The following is a 15,557-nucleotide window of genomic DNA, read 5'->3' as shown; positions in this document are numbered from 1 at the left end:
ATAATCTGACATCTCTGATACATTTTTCTTACAATTTTTTGGTACTGGAGTTAAAATAATGTGACCCAACTATAATGGGAATTTCCCATTTAACAATAATTGATTTAACCATTAAAATAAGCATCCAAAAAGAAAGATGGAGCTGAAGCTATAAGTTGAGGTGAACAGGAATCTGATAATATTTGATATTATATTTCCTAAAAAAAACCTTTCAATAGATTCTCATGAACATAAATCAAAATCTGTCCATAACCTATCTACTGGATATGATTGATCTTCAGAAGGCAAAGAAATAACCAAGTTATTTAAGGATTGTTGCAATAAATTTTGGCGGATTTCATAAATTTATGAAAATATTTTGTCAATGCATCTGAAGTTGTAGTGGTAGATTCTGTTGTTTGCAATAACTCTGTAGTATCAAGAATTGAATTAACTCTCCTTAAAATGTCTTTTGAAACATTTGTAGCATTATTTATCAGTTTCTCGGCCGTTTTAACTAAGAGTTAAATGGGGCTTGATATACCGCCTTTCTGTGGTTTTTTGCAACTACATTCAAAGCGGTTTACATAGTATATACAAGTAATTATTTGTACATGGGGCAATGGAGGGTTAAGTGATTTGTCCAGAGTCACAAGGAGCTGCAGTGGGAATCAAAACCAGTTCGCTGCACTAACCCACTTCTCTTCTATAACCTAATTGTCTGCATATTTGTTACTGTTTGAAATTTATTTCATCAAACCATGGATTTAATCTATTTGAGCAGACACCACCTCCAAACTCCTCACTTTGGAAGAAAAGTCGCCCTGACCCACCAAGGGAGAACCCTGGGCAGCAAGGGGATGATAAGCCCTTTTGAGGTGATACACCCTGATGAAGCAATAAAACAAATTCAGGTGAAAAAGGCAAATATAGGAAGCCCAACCATGTCTGCAGAACTTAGTACAGAGGGAGAAAACTGTAAAGCAGCTGCAGATTGAGCTGTACTCTATCTGCCCCTTTCATCGAGGAAAGAAACATAGCCGTCCAATATGGCTGCTGGAATCACTGCACCCACAAGGGGAAGAGGAGAAAAATGTGGCAGTACATCCCCTGTGCGGGAAAAAGACCCCACTGACTCTGCCGTACTAATGGCCATTTCGGAGCCCACTGTGCTGCTTGCACATTTCCCAGACACCGCTTGCCACTTCCCACAGAAGGAGCAGAGCTTCACTAGTGAGGGCAGCCCTGAAAAAAAAAAAAAAGGGCAGAAATTTAAAGTAGTACTCACCACAAACTGGTGAGGAGTGAAGCCTGCCTTTTCCTTGCAGGGGACTGGGCTGTGAGCAGGGCAGAGAGGCCTCTCCCTTCAATTTGAACTGCAGAAGCAGTGAAGCTGCCCTAGTTTTGCCATACAAATTCTCCCTTTGAGGAAGGAGGTAGAGGAGCCAGCGACAGAAAGGGGACGGGGGAAGGGTAGAAACCTGGCACCACAAGGTGTAACCTAGAAATAAGCACTGTTAGCCTATATCTCCAAGCTCAACTGAATTAGGAAACCAAAACAGGATCTAGGCAGGAGACCAAGCCAAGAGCTTGCGAGAGACTATCCATCCACCTGCAGGCGATAGAGAATACTGACTGGCTAAGGAGCATATCACAGAGTATAGTTCAGTGCTTTCTATCTCCACCTGCTGGTAGATGGTCATAACCCATAAGTCTGGATTCATCTGCTGCTGATGAATAGGAATTGCTGGTTTGAAGGGTCTGCCAGCAACCAGCCTGGCCTTTCAAAAACCAGCCAGGTCAGCTGAATACTGGCCAGTTGGCAACACTAGCCCAGCACAAAACGACAGGGGTGAAAACGGAGCAAATTCCAAATGACCAAGGCAAACAAGGAGTAAGAGCGTCCAAAAAGTATATTCACCAAAATAAACTGACCCAAATGACGGGCAGTGTTTTGGCACAAGGCCTTCTTCAGGGGTCTAAAAACATGAAAAACAAAATTAAATTAATTTAAAATCATAATGGAAGTTTATAAAAAACACACAGCATAAAAATGTGAGTAATGGTACAAGTAAAATGCTATTGTTAAATGTACAAAAACATAAATACAGTAAAAAACAAAGACATAATGCTGGAGTAATAACCATCACAATAAAATATAAACATACAATCGACCAGAGCATGTGATTAAGTTGGTAGTATATCTAGTGTAGAGAGCTGCATGGTTTCCGTCCCCGCGGGAATCCCGCGGAACCCGCGGGATTCCCGCGGGGACGGAGGCAGTTCCTGCGGGGTTCCCGTGGGGACGGAGGCAGTTCCTGCGGGGTTCCCGCGGGGATGGAACCAGTTCTGCGGGGTTCCCGTGGGGACGGAGGCAGTTCCTGCGGGGTTCCCGCGGGGATGGAACCAGTTCTGTGGGCTTCCCATAAAAGTGTAAGCTGCACCTGCACCTGCACCAGCCTCTCATCTACCGAATACCAATTTATTTGAGTGCTGTCTCCTCCTCCTCCTCCTCTTCTTCCTTGCTTTAACAGCATAAATGTGGAAAGTCTTCCATTAAGGAGGTGGTAGAGTCACAAATGATGACGGAATTCAAAAAGGCGTGGGATGAACACAGAGGATCTCTAATTAGAAAATGGAAGTTATATAAAACCTAACCTTAAATGGCTGCATGTGTGTGGATATGTCAAGTGACACTTAGATGGTGACTCTGGCTGTGATGAACTAGAGCTGATACCTGGCAGACTTGTATGGTCTGTGTCTCATACATGGCAATCTGGTGTAGGATGGGCTGGAAAGGGCTTAGACAGCAACTTCAGTGGCTGGAACATGAGGACAGTGCTGGACAGACTTTTACAGTCTGTGTCCCACAAATGAGAACATGAATAGGCTGGAGTGGGCTTCGATGGCAACTCCAGCAGTTGGAACATAAGGATGGGGCCAGATAGACTTCTGTGGTCTTTGTTCCAGAAACACGAAAGAAAAACCATAATCAAGTATATAATATCACACTCGTTGATTTAATGATGAATTGATCATGAGTGTGACTATTGGGCAGAGTGGATGGACCGTTCAAGGTCTATTTGCTGTCACTTACTATGTTACTATTAATCCTCTTTGCTCCCAGGCTGGTGCACAGACCTCAGCTCTGACACAGGCACGAGAATCAGATGTCACCTGACCTACTGGTGCGTGCATATGGCGGCCTCTCAGCACACACTGCCAGTGAATCAGAGACAAATCTTACATGTGCGCACCAGAGTTCCAAGTTCCAACTTCCGTTCCTTCCTTGCCTACAGTGCTGTGGCTCAAATCCAGAAAGAGACTGAGGGAGCTGACTGGAACTTTCTTTTATGTACTATTAAATTCTTACGGGGATGGGTTAAATTCTTGCGGGGATGGGTGGGGACGGGTTGGGATGGTTTAATTTTTGCGGGGATGGGTGGGGATGGGTAAGATTCCAGTGGGGATGGGTGGGGACGGGTAAGATTTCTGTCCCCGTGCAACTCTCTAATCTAGTGTTTGCCAACACTAGCCCAGCACCATGATCTTGAGAAGAGGTAAGAAGAGATCTATTCATTGCGAGGGGGGGGTGGAGGAAAGCAATGCCGAGCTACTGTATTGGGGGGGGGGGGGGGGGAGGGAGATGACGCGTTTATTGAGAGAATGAAAATTTGGACGTACGACTTAAATTAAGGGGTTTTCTGGCCATGAAACTAGAGGAGGTGAGTATTATTAGAGAGAATACGGTATATTGTTCACCTACATATTATGGCTCTTTTGACATCCTAAAGTTAACACCCTTCTTTCAGAAGCTACCTAGAAAAAAAATGATTTCATAACAGAAGGAATACTAGAACTAAACTCTGAAACATATGAAGGATACTTTTTCTTCTGTGTTTAATTAAGCGTAATGCACTGCCAATTAAAAATTCAAGGTTTTCAAATTTTGAAGGCAATGGAGGTTATTTTATTTATTTGTTTGTTGCATTTGTACCCCACATTTTCCCACCTATTTGCAGGCTCAATGTGGCTTACATAGTACCGTCAAAGGCGTTTGACCAGTCGGTTGATAACAAGTACAAGGTTGACATGTGATCGTAAGAGGTATATGTGGAGGGTCAGGAAGGATGAAGATTGCGTGTTGTCCAGTACGATCAAAGTTATGCTGTGTTGCTGGGTGAAGAGGTTTACGTGGGGTCGTTGGGGTAGGCCTTTTTGAAGAGGATGGTTTTTAGTGATTTCCTGAAGATTTTAGAAGGGTTAGGTGCAATTTCTGAGTAACAAAGCTGATTCAGAAATGTAAATCAGCATTCATGTATTAAGCTACTACTTATACGTGTATGACAATGGCATGCATAGATCTGAAGAAGGCATGTCCTCCACAGAGCTTCAAAATATAAATGAATTCCATTAAAGCATTGGTAATACATACTTATTCCTAAAAAATATCTGTTAGCCTTTACACTTGCTTCAAATCATACATAACTGAAGGCTAACTTCAAGCTTGTGAATGTGCTTGGGATGAGAGCTTAAGTGACAAATTGTACTTGGGTCATTCCATATCAATTAAACCATTTCAGAAATTGATAATAATATATCAGAATGGAGACCAATATATAAGATGAAAAACTGCAAAATTTCAGAGTTCTATCTTCAACAGTTTTTGAGATACTGGCTTTTGATCCAGCGGCTGAGGGTCAGCACACTTCACCTTAAAGGGTCCACCAAAAGTCAAAGCGTGACGAACATAGGCATTAGATTTTAGATTTACTTACTCACCTTTCCAAACTCAAGCTTAAGGAAAGTTATAGCCATGTAGAGTAAATATTCGGGCTATAGTGAATAATTAATCTCAGGTTTTTTTTTCCCAAGGGTTTAACAATATGGATCTTCAAGCTTGTGTTCTAGTATCAGCTCAATAGTAGCTGTGTCCTGCTGAATGTCAATGAGCAGCACACTGATTGTAAACACTTTCCCAGGCTACAAATTATAAACTTAAAGCACCGTGTAGCACAGAATAGCTAGAAAATTTTGCAGAATTGAGAAAGACGTTGCCATATACCTATTCAGATGTCGAGCATGCCTATCAGTTATGTTGATACCATGCAGATAAAGAAGCAAAAATAAGGCCTGACAGATGTTTACTAATTAATCATTTTAAAAGTATACCTAATCTATGGTAATGCAATAAAAAAACACTAAGCAAAAATATTATTTAACATACAGCTGGCTAAAGAACTCAAATTGGGACCATTTAATTTTACAAATGCATTCTTAAACCAATGAAAAATACTACACATATAGGCCTTGTTTCATATAAAGAACATGGTCTGTTCGTACATTGTTCTTGACCACTGCAAGAGATACAATATAGTAAATAAAGGCAGATGAAGACCAAAATACCAGATCCAGTCTGCCCAGTACAGATTTGTTCTCTTGGTAAATGTGCACACAAAAAAATTTCTAAATACAACCCAGCTTAACTCTTATCATGTCTTGCACCGGTTTTCTCAACTCATTTCTCAAATCTGCCCTGAGCGTAGCCAAAATCCATAATATTGTTGAAATTTTTTTTTTCTTGAAACCCTAATGCAATCATAACTGCTGTTCCAAAGAGGTTAAACCTTGACAAAAGCATGGAGATATCATACCACTCCTGTTTAGGATTGTAATTGTCATGCATTGTTACCCCCAGACTTTTGAGAGTCCTGTTATATGTACACATGCAATTGCATCAAATGCATCTTGTTCTGATCTTGAAGAGCTTCCCTTGAGCTTACCTAAAAGTGCATTGAATAGCCAAGTATAAAAATACTGTGTTCTTCTGGAGTGTTGACAGATGCTTACTGTAGAAGCCGCTGCTGTTCGACGTATGGTAGGGGAATTGGATTTTAGATTTGTTACAAAAGCCTTCAGTAAAACCTAAAACATTAAAAATTACAAAAATGAACATATAAATCACACTAACATAATACATAATGGCACTATACCTGTAAAAGCAAAAATACTCCAGCCACCAGTTATAGCACAATGGCCACTGTAGGACACCACACCTTATTTAAGACAGTTTTTGTTTCCCCCCTCATTGGCTCTCTACTATACTGGGTAGATGAATGTACAAGTATTACAGTGGAGTTAATATTATCAGATGGGCTATCATTTAAAGTGGAATGTACCTCTAAGGTTCTGGGAATCATTTTGGATACAACATAATTATCTGTACCAGAAGTTAACCATATCACAAGTGCCATTTTCTTAAAATTAAATCAATTACCTGTTATTCGTCCTCTGTTCTCCAAAGAAAATTTATCTGTATTAGTTCTGGTACTTGTTTTATTCCATATAAATTATTGCAACAGTTTGTATTCAATGATTACAGTAAAACTTCGTTCCAAACTTCAGACTCTTCAAAACACTACAATTAAATTGATCTTTCATTTGAAAAAATCTGAGAGCACTATTCCTGCTTTGATTTGCTTACATTGGCTGCCTGTACAGACACGTATGAGCTTTAAACTCGCAACTACGATTCATAAAATCTTTGAAGATTCCTGTCCTGAATACTTAATTGGCCTGTTTTTATTTCCTAACAATTCTTGCTTAATCTATTTTCCTTCAGTGTCAGGAGTCCGCTATAAGAAAGTCTGAGAATATTCAGCCTGTTTCCAGGCCATCCAAGTCTGGTGTTCCCTACCAGAGGAATTGAGAACCTTGAATTCATATTGTTCTTTCCAGAGAGACTAAATAGATAGATATTTGTTTTAAGTAATTATAGTAATTTATTTTGTTACTTTTTTTGTAAATTCTTATGCTGTGTGTAATCTGCTTTAACCTCACTGGAAGCTGGCGGAATATGAATGATACAAGTACCAACATTTAATCAAATACCCATTTCTTCCCCATGTCTCGCCACCAAAGTTTTTCATAATTGTAACAACTATTAGAAATAGTAAAATTATTGCCCATCAAGTTTTAAACTTTCTATGGCCTTGCTGGATGCTGTATTGTGTTCAGTTTTGGAGGCCATATCTTGTTAAGGATGTAAAAAGAATTGAAGCAATGCAAAGAAAAGCTACGAGAATGGTACGGGATTTGCGTTACAAGACGTATGAAGAGAGACTTTCTGAACTAAACATGTATACTCTAGAGGAAAGGAGAAGCAGGGGTTATATGATACAGACATTCAAATATTTGAAAGGAATTAATCCTCAAACGAACCTTTTCCGGAGATGGGAAGGTGGTAGAACGAGAGGATATGAAATGAGATTGAAGGGGGGCAGACTCAAGAAAAATGTTAGGAAGTGTTTTTTCACGGAGAGAGTAGTGGATGCTTGGAATGCTCTCCCGCGGGGGGTGGTGGAAATGAAAACGGTAACGGAATTCAAACATGCATGGGATAAGCATAAAGGAATCCTGTGCAGAAGGAATGGATCCTCAGGAGCTTAGTCAAGATCTGGAGGCGGGGCTGGTGGTTGGAGGGGCGGGGATAGTGCTGGGCAGACATACGGTCTGTGCCAGAGCCGGTGGTGGGAGGCGGGGCTGGTGGTTGGGAGGCGGGGATAGTGCTGGGCAGACTTATACGGTCTGTGCCAGAGCCAGTGGTTGGGAGGCGGGGATAGTGCTGGGCAGACTTATAAGGTCTGTGCCCTGAAGAACACAGGTACAAATCAAAGTAGGGTATACACAAAAATTAGCACATATGACTTATCTTGTTGGGCAGACTGGATGTTACTATGTTACCCAATGACCACAAAACTTCCAGCACAGACCCAGTTGGTTTCTTGTGAATTGTAGCCTGCTGGTACCTGCCTGACTTCTCCACAGCCTGCAGCATTACTATATCATCCAGCCTTCATTTACCCTTTGCATTGCCCTTGCCACCTTTCTCCTTGCCTCTATCCTGCACAAAGTAAAGGGTATGTTGTTTTCGATATTGCAGCCTCCCAAGCCAGAATAATTAGCCCCATTAATCTGCCAGTTTCAATTCTGGTATGATGGCTGCCTGGTACAATTCAACTTTTTTTTTTTTTTTTTGGGGGGGGGGGGGGGGAGGATGTCTCCAAATGAGTTACATTTCTTCACAGTATAACAGTAATGAACCTCACTCCTAAGACAGAGAACGTGGAGTATGATCTTGGTATTTCAAATTTACTGCTCTCACTATAGCACTTGCACTGTGCATAAGAGCTTCTTTCTGGGGCTTGTAAGACGTAAATACACACAGGCAACTTGTCAAAACATGCTTGGAAATGTATTTATTAGGATTTATTTATCGCTTTTTTTAGAGAAATTCAACCAAGGCAGTGTACCGCAAGAATAATCTGGACATGGCCAAAACACTATTACAGAGGTAAAATATTCACGTAACAGTATATCCTATATAATAAAACGCACCGCCAACATTCTGAAGCTGACTGCATGGCTGAGGCATTCCTGCTCTCTTTATCCATCTCCTGAATTGACATCATGTACTTCCGGGTTCGTCCCAAGCAGAAGTGACCAACCACACAAGGTTTATCGGCTTCAGAATGTTGGAGGTGCATTCTATTAAACAGGATTGGCCAGTTCCTTGAAGCACAGCCAGAGCTCAGCATCCTGCACAATAATGCTCAGACACCAGAGACGGAGGGAGGGAGGGGGGGCATCTCTGTCACACACACACACACACACTCTCTCTCTCACAGTCAATGTCTTTCTCTCTCTCTCTCTCACAGTCAATGTCTTTCACTCTCACACACTGTCTCTCACACACTCTATGTCTCACACTGTTATCACATTCACTCTCTATGTGTCACACAGTCACTCACACACTCTCTTGGTCTCATACACTAAGTCTCACAGAGAGTCTGTGTCTCTCACACACACTGTATCTGTGTGAAAATCACTGTCTCTCTCACACTGTGTCTCACATACGCATTTGCACACACTCTCATTCTCACACACACACTCTCTCTCTCTCTCTCACACAGACACACTCGCACCCAGACTCCCTCTCTCTCTCTCACACACACTCGCACATTCACTCTCTCTCTCACACACAGTCACTCTCACATACACTTTCTCAAAAGTGAATGCTACATACCTGTAGAAGGTATTCTCCGAGGACAGCAGGCTGATTGTTCTCACTGATAGGGTGACGTCCACGGCAGCCCCTCCAATCGGAATCTTCACTAGCAAAGGCCTTTGCTAGTCCTCGCGCACCGCGCATGCGCGGCCGTCTTCCCGCCCGAAACCGGCTCGTGCCGGCCAGTCTCATATGTAGCAAGACAAAGAGAAGGGAAGACACAACTCCAAAGGGGAGGCGGGCGGGTTTGTGAGAACAATCAGCCTGCTGTCCTCGGAGAATACCTTCTACAGGTATGTAGCATTCGCTTTCTCCGAGGACAAGCAGGCTGCTTGTTCTCACTGATGGGGTATCCCTAGCCCCCAGGCTCACTCAAAACAAGAAATATGGTCAATTGGACCTCGCAACGGCGAGGACATAACTGAGATTGACCTAACAATTTTTCCAACTAACTGAGAGTGTAGCCTGGAACAGAAAAAACATGGGCCTAGGGGGGTGGAGTTGGATTCTAAACCCCGAACAGATTCTGAAGCACTGACTGCCCGAACCGACTGTCGCGTCGGGTATCCTGCTGCAGGCAGTAATGAGATGTGAATGTGTGGACAGATGACCACGTCGCAGCTTTGCAGATCTCTTCAATAGTGGCTGACTTCAGGTGGGCCACCGACGCAGCCATGGCTCTGACATTGTGAGCCATGACATGACCCTCAAGAGCCAGCCCAGCCTGGGCGTAAGTGAAGGAAATGCAATCTGCTAGCCAATTGGATATGGTGCGTTTCCCCACAGCCACTCCCCTCCTGTTGGGATCAAAAGAAACAAACAATTGGGCGGACTGTCTGTTGGGCTGTGTCCGCTCCAGATAGAAGGCCAATGCTCTCTTGCAGTCCAATGTGTGCAGCTGACGTTCAGCAGGGCAGGAATGAGGACGGGGAAAGAATGTTGGCAAGACAATTGACTGGTTCAGATGGAACTCCAACACAACCTTCGGCAAGAACTTAGGGTGAGTGCGGAGGACTACTCTGTTATGATGAAATTTGGTGTAAGGAGCCTGGGCTACCAGGGCCTGAAGCTCACTGACCCTACGAGCTGAAGAAACTGCCACCAAGAAATGACCATCCAGGTCAAGTACTTCAGATGGCAGGAGTTCAGTGGCTCAAAAGGAGGTTTCATCAGCTGGGTGAGAACGACATTGAGATCCCATGACACTGTAGGAGGCTTGACAGGGGGCTTTGACAAAAGCAAACCTCTCATGAAGCGAACAACTAAAGGCTGTGCTGAGATCGGCTTACCTTCCACACGGTAATGGTATGCACTGATTGCACTAAGGTGAACCCTTACAGAGTTGGTCTTGAGACCAGACTCAGACAAGTGCAGAAGGTATTCAAGCAGGGTCTGTGTAGGACAAGAGCGAGGATCTAGGGCCTTGCTGTCACACCAGACGGCAAACCTCCTCCATAGAAAGAAGTAACTCCTCTTAGTGGAATCTTTCCTGGAAGCAAGCAAGATGCGGGAGACACCCTCTGACAGACCCAAAGAGGCAAAGTCTACGCTCTCAACATCCAGGCCGTGAGAGCCAGAGACTGGAGGTTGGGATGCAGAAGCGCCCCTTCGTCCTGTGTGATGAGGGTCGGAAAACACTCCAATCTCCACTGTTCTTCGGAGGACAACTCCAGAAGAAGAGGAAACCAGATCTGACGCGGCCAAAAAGGAGCAATCAGAATCATGGTGCCTCGGTCTTGCTTGAGGTTCAACAAAGTCTTCCCCACCAAAGGTATGGGAGGATAAGCATACAGCAGACCCTCCCCCCAGTCCAGGAGGAAGGCATCCGATGCCAGTCTGCCGTGGGCCTGAAGCCTGGAACAGAACTGAGGGACTTTGTGGTTGGCTCGAGATGCAAAGAGATCTACCAAGGGGGTGCCCCACACCTGGAAGATCTGTTGCACTACACGGGAATTGATCGACCACTCGTGAGGTTGCATAATCCTGCTCAACCTGTCGGCCAGACTGTTGTTTACGCCTGCCAGATATGTGGCTTGGAGCACCATGCCGTGACGGCGAGCCCAGAGCCACATGCTGACGGCTTCCTGACACAGGGGGCGAGATCCAGTGCCCCCCTGCTTGTTGATGTAATACATGGCAACCTGGTTGTCTGTCTGAATTTGGATAATTTGGTGGGACAGCCGATATCTGAAAGCCTTCAGAGCGTTCCAGACCGCTCGTAACTCCAGGAGATTGATCTGCAGATCGCGTTCCTGGAGGGACCAGCTTCCTTGGGTGTGAAGCCCATCAACATGAGCTCCCCACCCCAGGAGAGACGCATCCGTGGTCAGCACTTTTTGTGGCTGAGGAATTTGGAAAGGACGTCCCAGAGTCAAATTGGACCAAATCAGCCACCAATACAGGGATTTGAGAAAACTCGTGGACAGGTGGATCACGTCTTCTAGATCCCCAGCAGCCTGAAACCACTGGGAAGCTAGGGTCCATTGAGCAGATCTCATGTGAAGGCGGGCCATGGGAGTCACATGAACTGTGGAGGCCATGTGGCCCAGCAATCTCAACATCTGCCGAGCTGTGATCTGCTGGGACGCTCGCACCCGCGAGACGAGGGACAACAAGTTGTTGGCTCTCGTCTCTGGGAGATAGGCGCGAGCCGTCCGAGAGTTCAGCAGAGCTCCTATGAATTCGAGTTTCTGCACTGGGAGAAGGTGGGACTTCGGATAATTTATCACAAACCCCAGTAGCTCCAGGAGGCGAATAGTCATCTGCATGGACTGTAGAGCTCCTGCCTCGGATGTGTTCTTCACCAGCCAATCGTCGAGATATGGGAACACGTGTACCCCCAGTCTGCGAAGTGCCGCTGCTACTACAGCCAAGCACTTCGTGAACACTCTGGGCGCAGAGGCGAGCCCAAAGGGTAGCACACAGTACTGGAAGTGACGTGTGCCCAGCTGAAATCGCAGATACTGTCTGTGAGCTGGCAGTATCGGGATGTGTGTGTAGGCGTCCTTCAAGTCCAGAGAGCATAGCCAATCGTTTTCCTGAATCATGGGGAGAAGGGTGCCCAGGGAAAGCATCCTGAACTTTTCTTTGACCAGATATTTGTTCAGTGCCCTTAGGTCTAGGATGGGACGCATCCCCCCTGTTTTCTTTTCCACAAGGAAGTACCTGGACTAGAATCCCAGCCCTTCCTGCCCGGATGGCACGGGCTCGACCGCATTGGCGCTGAGAAGGGCGGAGAGTTCCTCTGCAAGTACCTGCTTGTGCTGGAAGCTGTAAGACTGAGCTCCCGGTGGACAATTTGGAGGTTTTGAGGCCAAATTGAGGGTGTATCCTTGCCGGACTATTTGGAGAACCCACTGATCGTAGGTTATGAGAGGCCACCTTTGGTGAAAAACTTTCAACCTCCCTCAGACTGGCAGGTCGCCCGGCACTGACACTTGGATGTCGGCTATGCTCTGCTGGAGCCAGTCAAAAGCTCGTCCCTTGCTTTTGCTGGGGATCCGAGGGGCCTTGCTGAGGCGCACGCTGCTGACGAGAGCGAGCGCGCTGGGGCTTAGCCTGGGCCGCAGGCTGTCGAGAAGGAGGATTGTACCTACGCTTACCAGAAGAGTAGGGAACAGTCCTCCTTTCCCCAAAAAATCGTCTACCTGTAGAGGTAGAAGCTGAAGGCTGCCGGCGGGAGAACTTGTCGAAAGCGGTATCCCGCTGGTGGAGCTGCTCTACCACCTGCTCGACTTTTTCTCCAAAAATGTTATCCGCACGGCAAGGCGAGTCCGCAATCCGCTGCTGGAGCCTATTCTCCAGGTCGGAGGCACGCAGCCATGAGAGTCTGCGCATCACCACACCTTGAGCAGCGGCCCTGGATGCAACATCAAAAGTGTCATACACCCCTCTGGCCAGGAATTTTCTGCACGCTTTCAGCTGCCTGACCACCTCCTGAAATGGCTTGGCTTGCTCAGGGGGGAGCTTGTCCACCAAGCCCGCCAACTGCCGCACATTGTTCCGCATGTGTATGCTCATGTAGAGCTGGTAAGACTGAATTTTGGCCACGAGCATAAAGGAATGGTAGGCCTTCCTCCCAAAGGAGTCTAAGGTTCTAGAGTCCTTGCCCGGGGGCACCGAAGCATGCTCCCTAGAACTCTTAGCCTTCTTTAGGGCCAAATCCACAACTCCAGTCGTGAGGCAACTGAGGGCGCATCAGCTCTGGGTCCCCATGGATCCGGTACTGGGACTCGATCTTCTTGGGAATGTGGGGATTACTTAGTGGCTTGGTCCAGTTCGCCAGCAATGTCTTTTTTAGGACATGATGCATGGGTACTGTGGACGCTTCCTTAGGTGGAGAAGGATAGTCCAGGAGCTCAAACATTTCAGACCTGGGCTCGTCCTCCACAACCACCGGGAAGGGGATGGCCGTAGACATCTCCCGGACAAAGAAAGCGAAAGACAGACTCTCAGGAGGAGAAAGCTGCCTTTCAGGAGAGGGAGTGGGATCAGAAGGTAGGCCATCAGACTCCTCGTCGGAGAAATATCTGATGTCCTCCTCCTCCTCCCACGAGGCCTCACCGTCGGTATCAGACACAAGTTCGCGGACCTGTGTCTGAAGCCGTGCCCGGCTCGACTCCGTGGAACCACGGCCACGGTGGGAGCGTCGAGAGGTAGACTCCCTCGCCCGCACTGGCGAAGCTCCCTCCGCCGACGTCGTCGGGGAGCCTTCCTGGGAGGCTACCGCAGTCGGTACCGCAAGCGGCACCGATGCCGGAGACCTCACCCCGGGCAAGGGGCCAGCCGGTGCCTCACTCGACGGTACCGGTGGCGCAAGCACCCCCGGTACCGGAGGGGAAGGGCGCAACAGCTCTCCCAGGATCTCTGGAAGAACGGCCCGGAGACTCTCGTGCAGAGCGGCTGTGGAGAAAGACATGGAAGCCGATGCAGGTGTCGATGTCAGAGTCTGTTCCGGGCGTGGAGGCTGTTCCGGGCTGTCCATAGTGGAGCGCATCGACACCTCTTGAACAGAGGGTGAGCGGTCCTCTCGGTGCCGATGCCTACTGGGTGCCGACTCCCTCGGCGACCCAGAGCTCTCGGTGCCGACACGGGAAGGGGACCGGTGTCGATGCTTCTTCGACTACTTGGGACGAAGCATGTCACCGGAGCTTCCCGGCACCAACGAGGAGGACGTAGAATCCAACCGTCACTTCCTTGGGGCCGAGGCCGAAGGTCGGTCTCGGGGGGGGGGGGGGGGGGGGGCTGTACCGCAGGAGCCCTCAGGGTAGGGGGAGACCCACCCGAAGGCTCACCGCCACCAGCAGGGGAATGGACAGCCCTCACCTGCACTCCAGACGAAGCACCACCGTCCGACGACATCAGCAGACGAGGAGGTCCCGGTACCACCGACGCAGCCTTCCGATGTCTCAGCCCCGATGCAGAGGGTCGATGCCTCGATGCACTCGATGCAATCGCGGCCGAGGATGAAGGTCTGGACGCTGGCGACGTCGATGCACTCGATACTCCCGGTGCCGATGCCAACGAAGAGCCCGAGAACAAAACGTTCCACTGGGCCAATCTCGCTACCTGAGTCCGCTTTTGTAAAAGAGAGCACAGACTACAGGCCTGCGGGCGGTGCCCAGCCCCCAGACACGACGCGTGCCTATCAGTGAGCGAGATTACCCGGGCGCACTGGGTGCACTTCTTGAAGCCACTGGGAGACTTCGATGTCATGTGTGGAAAAATCGCGCCGGCGAGATCAAAACTCGTAATGGCGAAGATGGCACCACAAAAGAGGGGAAGAAAAACTTCGAACCGAGGCCTCCAAGGGGCTTACCCCGACGATGAAAGAAAACATAACGGGGCAAAAACTAGAAATATAGGAAGGGGAACAGACCGAAAAGGTCTCCTTCCGAATGTTTTTTTTTTTTTTTCGTAGCGAAGTCCTAAAAAAGACGCGCGAGATCGACTTTCGGGGCGCGAACGGCGTAAACACGACCGTACCGAGCGCGAACAAAAGAAGACTGGCCGGCACGAGCCGGTTTCGGGCGGGAAGAAAGCCGCGCATGCGCGGTGCACATGGGCGCGCGAGGACTAGCAAAGGCCTTTGCTAGTGAAGATTCCGATTGGAGGGGCTGCCGTGGACGTCACCCTATCAGTGAGAACAAGCAGCCTGCTTGTCCTCGGAGAACATACACACTCCGAGGAAAACCTTGCTAGCGCCCGTTTCATTTGTGTCAGAAACGGGCCTTTTTTACTAGTATTACAATATAGTATGCTACAACACAAGACATAGTAACATAGTAAATGATGGCAGGTACAGACCTGTATGGTCGTACATCCAGTCTGCCCAACAAGATAAACTCATAGCATATGGTATGACTAGCCGTTGAGCCCGTTAAAACAGGCTAGTATGGGGTTTTTCCAAGGCCCTCTCCCCTCGCCGCTCCCCCCTCCACCCAGCCAGGGCCCTCTCTTCGCTATTGAACTTACGTCGCCGAAACGCAGCACGCAGATCAGCAGAGCTCCC

The 15,557-nt window shown here is 47.3% G+C and overlaps 1 protein-coding gene across 1 annotated transcript in view; it reads right to left on the bottom strand.

Annotated features, from left to right (window-relative positions):
• The window catches only part of HTT (huntingtin), a 990,576-nt gene that overhangs the window by 902,778 nt on the left and 72,241 nt on the right, over nt 1-15,557 (bottom strand). Inside the window, exon 7 of the mRNA XM_030191138.1 lies at nt 5,763-5,904. Coding sequence (XP_030046998.1) covers nt 5,763-5,904 — 142 coding nt within the window. The remainder of the gene's footprint in view (nt 1-5,762; nt 5,905-15,557) is intronic.

Source organism: Microcaecilia unicolor, chromosome 2, assembly GCF_901765095.1.
Source record: "Microcaecilia unicolor chromosome 2, aMicUni1.1, whole genome shotgun sequence".
Classification (NCBI taxonomy): domain Eukaryota; kingdom Metazoa; phylum Chordata; class Amphibia; order Gymnophiona; family Siphonopidae; genus Microcaecilia; species Microcaecilia unicolor.
This window is presented reverse-complemented; position numbering and strand designations above follow the sequence as displayed.